This window comes from Chenopodium quinoa, unplaced genomic scaffold (genome assembly GCF_001683475.1).
Source record: "Chenopodium quinoa cultivar QQ74 unplaced genomic scaffold, ASM168347v1, whole genome shotgun sequence".
Classification (NCBI taxonomy): Eukaryota; Viridiplantae; Streptophyta; class Magnoliopsida; order Caryophyllales; family Amaranthaceae; genus Chenopodium; species Chenopodium quinoa.
The window spans coordinates 980,761-996,884 of record NW_018745177.1 but is presented as its reverse complement, the minus strand read 5'-3'; the positions used below and the strand labels follow the sequence as shown (position 1 = coordinate 996,884).

Here is a 16,124-nt window from a genome sequence, read left to right as displayed (position 1 = left end):
ACCCATTTGTATCCAACGGGTTTTACACCTGCTGGTGTAAGGGTTATTTTCCCAAAAACTTCTCGTTTTTCAAGTGACTTTAACTCAGCCAGCATTGCCTCCTTCCACTTTGGCCAATCACTCCTACGTCGACATTCTTCTACAGTTCTTGGTTCAACATCATTTTCATCAGACACGATGTCGATTGCGATGGAATTTGCAAATGTTTCATTAACGATAACATCTTTCCTATTCCACTGAGTCTTTGTAGAGACGTAATTCATTGAAATTTCATTGTTATCGATGTTTTGAACATCTTGTTCATTCCCCGTAGGGTTGTCTTCTTGTTCGTCCCCTTTTGGATTATCATCATTTTCTTTACTTTCATCCACATTTGGTTTTTCTTGACCTTCTGACGGGGGAACATCATTAGTCTCATTTTCTATTCCATCTAATCTTTTCAATTTTCTTGGCTTAGAATCTTTTGAACCAAGTGGTCTTCCACGCTTTCTGCGTGCCTGAGATTCATTTTCTATGGCCTTATTACCAGTTGGGATTTCAATACGTGCAGGGGCATTTTCTGCTGGTATATGTGATTTTGTCACCTTCTTTGTGTCTACAAATGCATCAGGCAATTGATTTGCAACACTTTGTAAATGAACAATTTGCTTAACTTCTTGTTCACACATATTTGTTCGTGGTTCTAACATCAACAGTTGTGTTGCATTCCAAATTAGTTCACTTTCTTTCTTACGTGGGTCCACTTTCTCCCCCCCTAAGGCTGGGAATACTGTTTCATTAAAGTGACAGTCCGCAAATCTAGCCGTAAATAAGTCACCAGTCAATGGTTCAAGATATTTAATTATAGAGGGGGATTCAAACCCGACATAAATTCCCAGCCTTCTTTGTGGACCCATTTTTGTTCGTTGGGGTGGAGCAATGGGAACATATACAGCACAACCAAAGATTTTTAGATGTGAGATACTTGGTTCTCGACCACAAACAAGTTGTAGTGGTGAGAATTTATGATAAGCTGTAGGTCTCAATCTAATTAGCGCTGCTGCATATATTATAGCATGTCCCCAAGCAGATGATGGAAATCTTGACCTCATTAATTATGGTCTTGCAATCAATTGTAATCTCTTAATTAGTGATTCAGCTAGACCATTTTGTGTATGGACATGAGCTACTGGATGTTCAACATCAATTCCAATTGACATACAATAATCATTAAATGTTTGGGATGTAAATTCCCCAGCATTGTCAAGTCTTATTTTCTTTATCGTATGATCTGGGAATTGTGCTCTTAATTTGATGATTTGGGCAAGTAATTTTGCAAAGGCAACATTTCTACTTGAAAGTAGACTAACATGTGACCATCATGTAGAGGCATCAATTAAAACCATGAAATATCGAAATGGTCCACATGCTGGATTAATTGGCCCACATATGTCTCCCTGAATTCTTTCCAAGAATTTTGGAGATTCAGTAGCAATTTTGTTCATAGATGGCCTTATTATTAATTTTCCAAGTGAGCATGCAGAGCATGTTAATTCATCTGATCGGGGAATTTTGACATTTCTTATTGAATGTCCAACTGAATGTGCTATTATTCTTTGCATCATCCCAGTTGCTGGATGTCCCAAACGATCATGCCATAAAATAGTCAAATGTTTGTCATCTAACTTCTGTTTAGATACCATATTGATTTCCACGGGTCGTAGGTTTATACGATATAACCCCGAAGAGTATGCTGGCAATTTCTCATACATATGTTTCTTGCCATGTTTTTTCTGCCGTGAGGCATATATACTCTTTTTGATCTGTTGTCATTGTTTCTAGATGATAGCCATTTTGGCGTACATCTTTAAAGCTTATGAGATTTCTTCGAGATTTACTCGAATATAAAGCATTATTGATTATTAATTTTGTTCCATTTGGAAGCATTATACAAGCCTTTCCAGATCTTTCAATTAATTTAGCTGACCCGGAAATGGTGTTTACATTTGCTTGAAACAACTTTAGTTGTGAAAAATAATTTCTATCTTTTAAGATAGTGTGCGTTGTTCCACTGTCCAAAAGGAATTGATATTCGGAACTAACTTCAGGTAGATCCATATCTTCATAAAATAAATTTGAGATTAGTTTAGAATAATATCATACAAACTTTTATTGATGATAGAGATTAAAAGTACATTAAAATACAGGGAACTAAGAAAATACATTAAAACATAGCATATGTTACATTAGTAGATGAGAAACCTAAGTATTGTTGTTTTCTCCAAGAATGAAATCATTTCCAATTTCAGCATTATCCATGAAATAATCAGACACATCAAGGCTGGGACAAGGAGCATTTTCCTCATTAACATAATTTGCTTCTGCATTTTTCTCTTTGCCTTTTACAGAAGCCTGGTAAAGGTCTACCAAATGTTTGGCCATTCGACAAGTACGTCCCCAATGTCCTGTCATGCCACATCTGTAACATGTGTCTTTTCCTTTCGAAGGAGTTTGTTTGTGGCTTCCAGATAACTGTCCCTTCTGTTTTTCAAAATTTTTGAAATTACTGTTTCTTTGAAAATTATTTCTACCACGACCACGGCCGCGTCCGCGATAATTCCCACGGCCTCTTCCACGACCATTGTAATTTCCACGTCCACCTCTTCTTGTAGCATTTGACTCGGGTGGATAGGAATTTGTTGCATTTGCCTCATGATGAGTGGCCAAAGACCCAGTTGGTCTGAGATTATGATTTTTCAACAAAAGATCGCTATTTTGTTCCGCAACAAGAAATACACTCATTAATTCATTAAACTTCTTAAAACCTCTTTCACGATATTGTTCTTGCAACAGTATGTTGCTTGCATGAAAGGTAGTGAGTGTTTTTTCAATCATTTGTTCATCGGTCACTGGATGATCACAATATCTCAATATAGATACTATCTCATGTATGGTTGAATTGTAATCTATTACAGATTTGAAATCCTAGAACCGTAAATTTGTCCAGTCAAATAATGCCTTAGGAAGGAGCACCCTTTTGTGGTGTCCAAATCTTTCATTAGGGCAGTCCCATAATTCTTTGGGATCTTCAACCATCATGTACTCAGTTTTAAGGCCTTCATGTAAATGATGCCTTAGTAACACTAAGGCTTTTGCCTTTTCTTGTTCGGTAATGGGTTTTTCAACCGTCATTGCAGAAGTGGTAGTATCAGTTGTTTGACCAGGGGGACTTTTATTTTCTTTAACAGTGTGCTCCAAGCCTTGAGCTTTCAAATTCATCATTGCGTCCACTTTCCATTCCAGAAATTTCTTTCCAGATAAATCTAAGATGCTGAACTGTCTTTTCATAAGGTCTCCCATTTTAGCTACAACAAATTTCGTGATAATTAGATTATAATAACAAATTATATGTACAACTCACATGTTTAGTTCTTCCATATTTATATTTAAGTTAATAAGACACGTGATAATTAAATTTAATAATAATAAACCATAAGTAATATAGTCTTTTCTCCCCCTTGGTTTATTATTGTGAGTAATTATATGATTAGACAAAAATTAATCATGTTAGTTGCAAAAAAAACAGCAAAACGACAACAATGACAGTAGTAACAATAGTTATAATGATAACGGTAATATTATACAATGATGATTAATAACAACAAACATACATAATAAAACAAAAACAAGCTTTTAATATACTAAAATGACAAAATAAGTGACTTTTACTTATACATAATGACAAAAATTAATATTGCTACTAATAAAATTACAAGCGCCGTAATTAGAAGGAAATATTGTTTTATCTTCATTAAATCTTCCTCAAAAGTGAAGTTTTGGGTGTTTTGGTTGCCGTCGTCGGGGAACATATCGGAGAAGAAGGGGGTGAATTTTTTTTTTTTTTTAGGTGATTTTTGGATAAAAAGTGGGAAGAGATAAAGGATTTGTGGTGAAATTGGGGGAAAAATCCGTCTTTTATAGAGGTAGGTTTATCCGTTACTGTTCTATACAACTATAAAAATATCATATAACAATCTAATATACTGACAAAAATTATGGTCTAAATATATATATTTATAATTGTAAAAGGTTATCACACTGGGAATGCAAGCCATAGTGGTCCGAGAGCCCTAATATCTATAAAAGATCATGGGTTCGAAAACGGAAAGAAACACAAAAAGTATGTAAAAGTAAGAAAAATAATAAGTATAAAAAGGCTGCATCTTTTTATTAATCTAGTTAATAATAATATGCATGCAAAGCTACTACTTAGCAATTATAATAACTAAGATAAAAATTTACGTAAAATGAGTATGTAATATCAACATGGATCAAACAAAGAAATATCAACATGAATAAACAAAAGAGAACTTTCACCGTTGTTTTAGAGGTATATATAATACAGTAAATGTTTGAGTTTCTGGTATAGAGGATCCCAAATATGGGCAACTATAGAGCATGCTCCTCGAAATATTTAGAAGTAGATAGTATTATTTGTTATAAATTTTTAGAAGTAGGTATAAATATACCTGACTGAAAACTGGTGCTGATAACGTGTTAAAAATATTTTACTGATGGTAAGATATTTATCAGTGAAGGGATGAAGATAGGAAGTAAGTAGTAGAATGGTAGGAAAACTCTTTTCTTGTTTTTTCAACTTAAGTTCACAATACGTGAACTTTCATTTATATAGCCAAAATAATTGAATACAATAATATACATTATTGTACTTTATACAAATTATTGTACTTAGTAAAGTCTTCATTGACTTTAATTACCACATGTGAAGTTCAATTCAATCATGTTTCTCAACATAAATATATATATATATATATATATATATATATATATATATATATATATATATATATATATATATATATATATATATATATATATACTTCATAGTTGTTTGGTATAAATAGATTCTATCAACATTCACACAGTAAATGACATATATGCAAGAATAAGATAGTCATATAGCATATTCTATGACCTGACAAGTTAATGAATCATAATACTCGTATAATTGAAATTTAAATATTTCATGCTCACTCAAACTATTTACTAATATGCAAATAAAATAAAATTATAAGCAAAATAAATTCAAAAGTCAAAAGTAATAAAGTATCAAGAGGATTATACGTTGGCTATAATTAAGCAGATCATATCAAAAAGTATTTTTCTAATATCTTTAATATTATATACATATGATCAAAGACATACATACTACATCTAAGTTTTATGCATCAAAAATCTCAACTATTATAAAAATATATTGATATGTCGTAACAAAGTATGTCGCAAACCGTAATACACAAAATAAAAGAACCATGGTAATAAATTAATAAATTAAAACAATAAACGAAACAATTAACCGTAATATATGGTAGTAAATCTCAACCCATGTGATACCAAATAATTAACAAATAAAAGATGTAATTTAGCACAACAAAACAAAAAAAAAACCTAAATTTCATGATTGTAATCAACGCATGATAAAATAATGATAATTGTAACCAACTCATGCAATATTTATCCTTGATAAAATAGTAGCAAATTGTAATCTTACCAAATAAGCTATTAGAACAAAATAGCTTAATCAATACAAAGTGAAGCTTACCTCAGTCAACGGGAAAAAAAAAATAATGTGTACGAAGTAGTGTATATTTCGTCAGTAACTCGGTTAATTGAGGTTGATGCAACAAGCCAACAATATGATCCTCCTTGTTATATTGTTTGATTAATGTTTTCTCCGATTACCGATAACTAAAGCAATAGTGCTGATAACGTATTATAAAATAAGGGGAAAAGGGAGAAGATTAGAGAGAGATGTAGATGGTAATTGTATTGTCTATCCTTTGATTTGTCCATGCTATATATATATACATAATGTAAGTATGTAACCTTCATGGAAATTAAGATTCCATTTAAGCGGGGGTTACAATAGAGGTAATTACATATGGGGGTTACAATGGGTGACATAATACTAGGGAGTTACAAATGATAATGAACATCCACATAGAATATATTTTGTAACATAATCATAATAATAATTATTATACTTATGCAATTGTAATTGTATTTGAGGCTATTAATTGGATGATATCTTTTAAAGATAATAAAGGTCTCTTGGTTGGGCCTAGTTATCTTTGATAGTATTAGTCCAGCCCAGCTAAAACAAAAGAAATTCGTTGAGTGGAAGGCCGAAACTTATAGTAAAGGTTATAAGGTATTGGTTGGGCCTACTTTTATGAATACAGCATTCGAAATGTTTGTTTTGAAATTGGAGACTTGGTGTGGAGCTCCTTATTACTACTCCCTCCGTTTTTAAATACTTGCTCCATTTTTTCATGCGCGGAATTTTAGGAAAAATTAAAAAAAGCAATAAAATATAGAGATAGTGGGGTTGGTGGAAGAATAAAAAATTATAAAAAGCAAAAGTAGTGGAGAAATTGGAGGGGAGAGAATATGAAATGAATAAAATATGATATTTGTTGGGCCCACTAGGTGGTAGAAATGAATTTAATATTGTAAAAACTTTCCAAATAAGGAAATGGAGTAAGTATTTAAAAAATGGCCGAAAAAGGAAAGTGGAGCAAGTATTTAAAAACGGATGGAGTAAAATATAAACTTTGTACAAATTTTTTCGCATAACTTTTCATTTGTTTAACACCTAAAATGTTACACAAACTTTTTAAAAAATCAAGTGTACAATAATTATTGTACATCCATTTTAAATCTCTCTTAAAGTGATTAAAAGTTACCCCTAAAATGAATAAAAGTTACCCTAATATGTATAAAAGTAACCCAATACAAATAAAAATAATCTATGTTTTATTGGTAAAGAATCACATTTTAAATGACTAAAATTTAATTATTAGTGATTGAAAGTAATTTTATCACCTTTATAAAACTTTTCTTGTTCGATTTATAAAAAAAATCATATTATGTTCAAAGTTACCCAAAAAAAAGGCAAAAAATTACCCTAAATTGACTTAAAGTTACCCCTATACTGCTCGATGTACACTAATATTAGTGTAAACCGGATGTATACAAAAGTTTTTGAAAATGTTGTGGTTTGTTTCATCATTTCATGTATTTGTGTAACACAGGATTGTATATATATACTACTATATATTTACAACTATTACAAAGACTTTCATTATAGCACAAGATAAGCACAGTTTAGTTGACATAAGATGACATGATCTTCATTGCATATTTTACTATTATTATGTACCTTGGCTACTGCATATCATAAGATGAGCGCAATTTAGATAGTTTAAGGCCTTATTCTTTTGAGCTTTTGGCTAGAGAAAAACAAATTTCAGCAGAGCAGAACATGTGTCAACAGAGCAGATTAAATCAGCAAAGCCAAATAGATATCAATATAGTAGATTAGCTCTAAAGAACAGGGCCCAAGTGTATACTAGAAAAGAGATGAGTAAGACTCTTGCCCATATTGCTCCATAACTTTTGAATTTATCGCATCTAATCTAGCTTAGGAGGCTAATTAGGGTTGCGTCACCCCCTGGCCCTCCATATAACTTTTGAATTTATCACATGTTAGGGGAGAAAGCTTAGAGGGCTAATTAGGGTTGCGTTCCCCCCAACCACTCCATATAACTTTTGAATTCATCGGATCTAAGGGCAGAGCTAGCTAAGGGGGCTAATTAGGTTTGCGTTTCCACCACCCCCGGCCCCTCCATAATTTTTGAATTTATCGCACCAAAGGGCATAGCTAGCAGAGGGTAATAAGGGTTGCATTTTGCCCCCCCCCCCCTCCACATTTCGTAAATGAATAAAGTAGTGGGATTTTATTGGTTTGGGACTTGTATAGCCTATCAAGAGTCTCAACCATGACTTACATTTTTCCACTATTTTAAATTAAATACGGAGTACAACTTTGATGTTTACTTTTTTCTCTCCCACAAATATTTTTGTCCCCATAATAAATTATATAATTTATCAACTCTGCACATTCATGCATATATTGAAACAAAAAACAAATATGAAGATTATATAATTTAAATTTAGCATGATTCTAATACTTAATGGTTGGATCTATTTTTCTTCTTGAACCTAACATGCATGTTGAAAAAATAATACACATGTATACTTAAAACGTTGAGAATTTAAAGAAGATTTGAAATAAATGATAAAAAAAAAATGAAACTAATTTAATCGGTAATTAGACTAAATTGAAAAAAAGTTGAAGGTAAATTAATTGGTAATAATTAGATTAATATATATAGTGCATCAAAACAATTGCTAGTTTAGGTAAAAATGCTTCTAGTACTCCATAATACTTAGCTTTAGTATACATGATCATAAGTAGTACCATTTCATTTCTATAGAAGTACTTACCGCCAAAATTATGATTTTCTTGTCTAAATTACAATTATTTTTCAAGTGAAAGAAAAATGGAGTGAACCCTTAAAGTTTTCTAAGTTAATAAAGCACTACTCCATTCATATATCCTCGGGTGTATAATAGACAAGCCCTCAAAAAGACGTATATATACTTTCCTGCCACTACATAAAAGTTCACCTCATGCGTACTCGTTGTAATGCTAAGTAAGCAACTATTCTATAGCCCACCAACATTAGTCCCAAGACACAAACATCCATCCATAAATGATTGAGGCCCATTGATTTTACAGCAGGAACATCAATAACTTTGCACCATTCCCATTTTCCCATCTTCAAGCAAGGGTAAGTATCATCTTCTTGGTATTGTACACCAAGGAGTAACTTGTAACAATAGTAGCTATAACTCAAGTACTTAAGCCACACAATGAAAGGAGGGATTTGTTGGACATAGTAGCCTCCGGCGATTAGGAACACTAGGGTTGTGACCGATGCCAAGGTGGTTGCCGGTTTGATGTCCATTAGTATTGCACCTATTGCAAGGCCTAGGCTTTGAGCAACCAAAACATTGTAAAGGACAACAATGAGAGAAAGAATAAAGATGATAGGGTTTGGCTTTAGTCCACCCATCCAATATATTATGAAGACAAAGGCGGTAGGTAGGGCTAGCTCCAAGGGTAAGTCTCCTATTGTTCTTGCTAGAAAGTATGAGGAGAGCTTGTACATTCCTGATGTGCGTTCCTTGATTAGCATTCTTCGTTCTTGTGGAAAGGTGAAAACCGCATTATATAAAGGGTAAAAACCCCAAAATACGGAAAAGAAGAAAATCAAAGCAACCTGCACAATATTGATAATATATATAGTCAGATAACAATATCAACCTAAATAATTACTACCTCTGTTAATTGTTATGTGTAACTTTGGGGTATTATTTGTAAGATATAAAATATTCTAAAGTTGCACATAACATTTACGGAGGTAGTATATACAGTTCATCTACGAACAATGAAAATGGTGCTCATAAACCTACATATGCTTAACACTGGTATGAGTCACATGATATTTATATATAGGTTTAAGAGCACTATGCTCGAAACTCTTGAGAAAGAGACACCCAGTTGCATAAAATAATTTTTGTAGAGAAAGGTAAATGAGAATCACCTTATCAAAAGTATAAATCATTTACCACTTTATATCTTAAACAACTTTCACTTCTAAGCTTACATAAAAGTAACTTTATCGTGCCCACTAGAAGTACATAAACTACATGGGCTTTTAGTACTGAGTAGTAAAAGATGAAAAATCTAAATCACATGCAATTCGTGGTGGAGGTTAAATCAAATCCATCAATAAGCCTAAAGTGACAATTAAATTGATGAAGAATAAAGTAAAGAAATAGCAAAACTAAATCTTTAGTGGTTAGTAAGGAGGTACGAGAATCAATATAAAGATAACAAATCTAATACTAAACGGGAATTTCATTAATTTTGAGTATTGCTTTAACTTGAATAAAATCTCCAATCTTAAAGTAAGATGCTATGTTTAATTTAATAATAAAATTCTTTGAATTGATTTTTATTATTACTTTATCAAATTCCGTACTCAGTATAGTTGTATTAAGTAAGGCATAATTAGTAGTTTGATTATCTTAAAAAGTAAATTAATAAAATTATTATCTTATAACTTTGCTGATAAGCTTCTTTATTAGAACACAATATTTAAAGTTGTAAATTAGCTAGACCACTAAGTTTTCTTTGTCCTATAGTTTCATAACAATACTAGTTTGTGGTACCTAAGTCCTAAGATGTGGCTGAAAGAAGTCTCTCTATATCAAACCCTAAATCTGCCATCTAAATTAAAGTCAGTAAGAGAGCTAGCCAACGAGGAGTTTTAAGACTCTAACTGTTAGAGTCATTTATGACTCTAACAAGGGTATAATCGTCCATTTACTTTTACCACACTTGAAAAAAATAATGTCATAACACATGTTGGTATTTCATTATACTTTAGATAGTATCACCATGATACCAATCACCTTATTCATTGATACCAGCGAACATAAAATTGTTTTGATGGTATCGATATAATTTGTTGTTGGTATCATGTGAAATACCAACGTGTGCTGTTAGAGTCATAAATGACTCTAACGGTTAGAGTCCTAGAATTCCTCCTAGCCAACTGCTCTAACTTAACCTCTTATATCGACTGAGTATCGAACAAACTCATGATCGTGATGTGTAATCTCTATAAACATGATATGGTACAAAATTTTACAAAAAAGGAATGAAAGAAAATGAAAGGTAGCTTACTCTATCTTCAATGTGGGATTCAGGGGTGTGCCACCAAAGGAGCCCACCAAGGGTGGCAACACTTAAGACCTGGAAGATTCTGAGCCTATTAAATGCTTCAAATCTCCTTTCTTTCATCCCTCTCTGTAGCAATACTTTGAATTGGTGCCACCAGCTTGTGCACCATTGTTCTCCTTTTCTGTCTTTCCCTAATTATCATAATAATTTGTGATTAGACAACACATAATTACAAATGCCTAATCAATATGATATGACATAATGTTATGTTAGTATACATATATACTCTCTTCCATAATAAAATAATATTTGTAAAATTTTGATTATATATTGCTATAAATAAATAATGATATCTTTCTGTTTTTTTTTGTTCTATATTTTTAATTGCTTTGCTCGTGATTTCATGTTCTACCTACCTTAACTATGTTTTTTTTGTCATATCACATTTACCGTCTTAACCCCGGCCCCCCTTCCACAAGAATTGCAACTACACACATTCTTTTATATTATTAATTTTTTTCTTAAGGTGAGTACAATGAGATATTTTTCATTGTTCATGACATGTAATTTATATTTACTAGCTCTAACTTCCTGCTTTCTAAGTATGTAAATAATTGGCTATTACAATATTACCTTAATTATTTGTGTCAGAAACATATACGTGTTCAAGTGTCAGTCTGGCAAATTCAATTATCTTATAAAGTAATAAACTCATAAATAAACACAGTTTAAAACGGAGAAGTGTGAACCCGACACGACAACACAAGTACTTAAGTGTAACTAAAAAAACATAGGGGAGTGCTAGCTATTATATTACTTCTTAATCATTATTATAATTATGCATGTCCATTATTAACTAATTCTTGAAAGGAATAATAAAAGTAGGTAAAGAAGTTATATACTTGTTGTGTTAGAGGCATCTTTCTTCCAACCGTAATTAGCCGTTTCCAAATTACAAAGTTCAGTCTTCAATCTTGTTGATATATTCTTTTCATAAGCAGAAATTAGAGCTTCTCTCACTTGTTTCTTTTCTTGCTCCATATTTTCACCTGTCTCCATTGCATGCTTGGACTCCGGCCCAATACCTAAAAAAAGTAAAACATAATTAATAAAGAAGAAAAGAAGATTAACTTTTAACACAACTTGTTAATATTGTAATTAGTACTTTTTATTTGATTTCTAGTACAATTATGACATGTCAAGCATTACTTAGACAATCTTGGTTGAAGTATAAAGTGAAGCAAGTAAAGGTGAAAAGGAAGTTTAAGACTTAGTCACCTTGAACTTAATCATGTTGCTTGTCTATACATGTTTAATTATATAACTAATTAAGGTTAATGAGAGATTATCATGATATATGTTAGCACATTATAAACCTTAGCACCAAACAATGGGTGGGGTCACCATTATATTATTTGAAGGTAAGTGGGCTAGTCCTAATTCTTTCTTCCACTTCCAAATTTATAAGTAAAGTTACAATGATGATAAATCATGATCACTCCCACCACTTTGAGGATAGTATAGTAGGCCATAAAGCTTACCCCAATCATAATATACAAGTACTATTATAATTATTGATTACCCTTTATTATCTAATATATCTACTTTAATTGTTAAGATTAGATGAGTGTAAATAAAATCTTAAAATATAATTTGTAACTAAAATTAACTTGATTTTTTAAGTTAAAATGTACAAAAGTTTATGTTGGCTTACCACTAGCGAGGTCTAGGAGAAGATCGGCAGGGTTAATTGTCAAGGATGTTGAAAATCCGACCGAATTGAAATATTCTAGAGCGGAGGAGGCAGACCCGTAATAAATAGGTCTGCCCTCGGATAGAAGTACCACCTTGTGGAACATGTGGTATAGGCGACTAGATGGTTGGTGGATCGTGGTGATTACAGTCCGTCCCCCCTCAGCCAGACCCTTAAGGGTGACCATGATACGTAAAGCTGTGGTTGAATCTAGGCCCGAAGTAGGCTCATCTAATAACATTAGACTTGGGTTAATCAACATCTCCTGACCTATGCTAACCCTCTTTTTTTCTCCTCCTGAGATACCCCTTACTAATGGGCCTCCAATCATACTATTTCTCACCCGACCCAGGCCCAACTCTGCTACCACGCGTTCCACCTGGCTCACTTTAACTTCGTGGGCCAGGGCGCTTGGTAGCCTTAATAGGGCTGTAAACAATAAGGTCTCAAATACTGTGAGGTGAGGGTATAGTACATCATCTTGAGCAACAAAGCCTGTACGTCTCTTTATTGAACCGGAGAAAGGTTGGCCGTTGTAGGTGATTTTACCACTTAGTAACTTGCCACCAATCCTTCCGCCGAGGGTGCTCAGTAGGGTGGTTTTACCGCTACCCGAAGGACCTAGCATGGCTAGGATCTCTCCCGGACATACCACGCCACTGACACCATTAAGGATGGTCTTTTCCTTGCATTTTTGACCTTGCAACTTTACCTTGTACATCACTTCCTCAAACTAAAAAAAGCAAGAAATTAAAGTAGGCTTGTTAGAAACTAACATTTAGTAGAAGTAATTATAAACACAACAAAGACATGCTAAACATACATACACAAACTATATCTATTTTTCACACGTAAGAAATTAAGAGAGGTTGTTTCCAATTGACCCGAAATAAGGATAGAAAGAAAAACCTTTAAAGCGATGGGGAAAACGGGTTCCAACATCGTGGGAAGATCTTGGAGGGTTGTATTATTGTTATTACAGCCGTTATTCTCCGGCTTTGGTGCTATGCAATTGAAGGGCATAAGTGATTTTCTTAGGATGATTTGTTCTAGTTGTTATTTAATTAATTTGGAGATTATTAGTGGAGGGAATAAGAGAATAAGAGAGAAAGAAAGAGTTTGAGAAGGTGTTTGTTAAAAAACAAGTTTGGTGTTGGATGTCCAAAGTGAGGAGAGGGACAAATGTAAGTATATATAGTGAGAAAATGAAAAAGGAGGCGCCAAGAGGACTGCTTTGTTAATTAGTTGGTTTTTGTTGTATGAGAGTTTATTGCTAAAGAGAGTGCCACTTAAGTTATGTTTATTCTAGCCTTGCTTATGGGTTCTAATTGGGTCCTTATTATGAGTCACGACAACCTTTTCGCATAATACTGTTTAAAGTAACAACAGATTGTTTAAATCAGGTTTGGCTCAACTTAGTTTGATTAACATATTAGTTAAGGTAAAAGTCATTTACTTCACTGCCATTTAAGGTAAGGATTTCACCAATTTAGTACAAATTTAAGTTAGATACGATTGTTCTTTTTTAAAAATTATTAATCAATATTTGTATTGTGATAGTTTTCAGTCATGGTCATAATCGGACTTTAAATTTTAGATGCAATTAAGGACTGAATCGAATAATTAGATCTGTTAATTAGATACGTGGGTCACTCCTAGTTGTACTACTAAACCTTTTTTTTTTTTTTTTGACAATAGCAGTACTACTAAACCCATTAGTTATAGTTAGTGATGAGATTGATCTCATTCCGATGTTAACTTTTGATATTAATTAAGTCACCCTAGGACCTTTTGCTTTTGCTAATTAGGTGCCAAAAAAAAAAAAAAAAAAAAAATCTTATTCATCACTATTTATTCAGTTTATCATCTAAATCGAATTTTCGGCCCCAAGAATACTTCTTTCTTTTTAGCCGAAAGGTTAATATTAGGCTAAATTATGTAACAATGTAAACATATTATTATTCCACATGATTATTAGAATCCACTAGATTTTTTATCTTAATCAATTAATAGTGATAAGTTTATCTCTCTTTATTTTGCTATCTTTCCTTGATCAATCACTCTACCACCTTTTGCATGCCTCTAATTCTTTGTCTCAGAATATTCTTTTGTTCACTCTTCCATTATATTCTTCAGTCTATGTCAAAATTTTCAGCCTCGTGTTTCAAAGATAGGTTATTGTTAAAGTTAAACCAATGCGTGTGAATGGTGTGATGTACAAGAGCATACAATGAATATCCATTGTAGTACTACTAGCTAGAAATTGATTTTTATGTAGATAATATGTATAGTTGGAATGCTATTGTCAAAAAATTCATGGGAAGTTATTAGATTCTTTATTCATGGCTATGTTTCGGATTCGAGTCAAGATTTGTGATTAAGGGGAGTTATGGACCATGAGAGTTGAAAAAGTTAGAAGCAAGGTTTGAACCATTGATCAGACGAACATGTGGAATCATTTAAATCTTATTCTTTTCAACTTAAGAAAATCAATAATATAATATCTTGTATTTTTTTTAATGTGTGATTAATTCCGATTTTAATGATTAAATTGGATAACAATGTAAATTAACAAAATATAAGAGACATAATAATGAATTAGTAAAAATAAGATTAACTTGAGGCTAGCAAGGCCTTAAAGTTGTTTGGTATCAAGCTCCATAAGAAGGCTCAAAAATCTCGAGAAAAACCTTATATATGATGGTACACACATGACACATCTATGTACAAAACATATTTGGGTGAGACACCATCATTTTAGCGTAGTGGTCCATATTAGTTATCAATATGTTTTATACAAGTTACATCGAATAGGAGTACGTATGTTTGTGATCATGACATATATGGATTTATTGAGAGGTAACTTATTACAGGTCTAACAAACTTAAGTCTTTAATGACTAATAATAATTCTCATTGTTATTAAGTCGTATTTAGATAGTATTATCTTAATACCAATAAAAAAGTACTACCTCTGGTTTTATTTTGTTGACACGTTTTGACTTTAGCACTATATTCGCAAATTTCCGTTTGACCGTTTTTGTGCTTTATACGTAATGAAAAATATAGTCATGTAAGATCTTGTTAGATTCGTCACGATATATATTTTCAAAATATAACCTTTTCATAATTTTGCTTATCGGTAATTAAATATATTAATTGTTGAATTTATACATTGACAAACGTGACTAAAGAAACGTGTCAACTAAAAAGAAACGGAGGAAATATATCGGTACGAATAGATATTATTTGGTGAAAATTCAAAAGAATAAGTGTTATATTGAACTGCTTAGGATCTTTTGATAGTTGTTTAAACTTGTACTTATTCTTAGAATGCACAGAAGATGCATAATATCAGTACTCAGTAATTTGCGTGGGTAATGTACTTAATATGAATGCAAGTTGGTAAGGTGTACTTTGTGATGAAAACATCATGGTGGATGTACCTTATATGGTTTGTAGGAGTCACTTATATATGGTGTGGGTTCAAGATAACATTAAGATCCTTTGTAATCACATCAGTCGAGCCAGCTACGAAAATTATGTGTTTATTAATCAAATTTTTATACTTCGTATTACGTTTGAGCTTAAACTATGTGTTTTTCCTACTTCATGGAAAGTCACACTATTACAAGGAGTAAGAGTTTGTTCACTTTACCTTAATTTTAGTTCATTTTAGTTCAGTTAAGCTCCAATCAATTCATTTCATTTCAGC

At 32.3% G+C, this 16,124-nt stretch overlaps 2 protein-coding genes across 2 annotated transcripts; both read right to left on the bottom strand.

The window, feature by feature from the left end:
- Window positions 1–2,241: 2,241 nt before the first annotated feature.
- Window positions 2,242–3,339, bottom strand: LOC110710804. Its single transcript, XM_021889146.1, has 3 exons — window positions 3,013–3,339; window positions 2,547–2,964; window positions 2,242–2,444 (listed from the first exon to the last, which is right to left on the bottom strand). Exons 1-3 carry the CDS (start codon window positions 3,337–3,339, stop codon window positions 2,242–2,244), a joined length of 948 nt encoding a protein of 315 aa, XP_021744838.1.
- Window positions 3,340–8,250: 4,911 nt separating this feature from the next.
- LOC110710724 (ABC transporter G family member 14-like) lies at window positions 8,251–13,694 on the bottom strand. Its single transcript, XM_021889062.1, has 5 exons — window positions 13,320–13,694; window positions 12,372–13,143; window positions 11,560–11,742; window positions 10,661–10,848; window positions 8,251–9,188 (listed from the first exon to the last, which is right to left on the bottom strand). The coding sequence occupies exons 1-5, from the start codon at window positions 13,431–13,433 to the stop codon at window positions 8,529–8,531; spliced, it is 1,917 nt and encodes a 638-aa protein (XP_021744754.1). The 5' UTR covers window positions 13,434–13,694; the 3' UTR covers window positions 8,251–8,528.
- Between the last annotated feature and the right edge of the window lie 2,430 nt (window positions 13,695–16,124).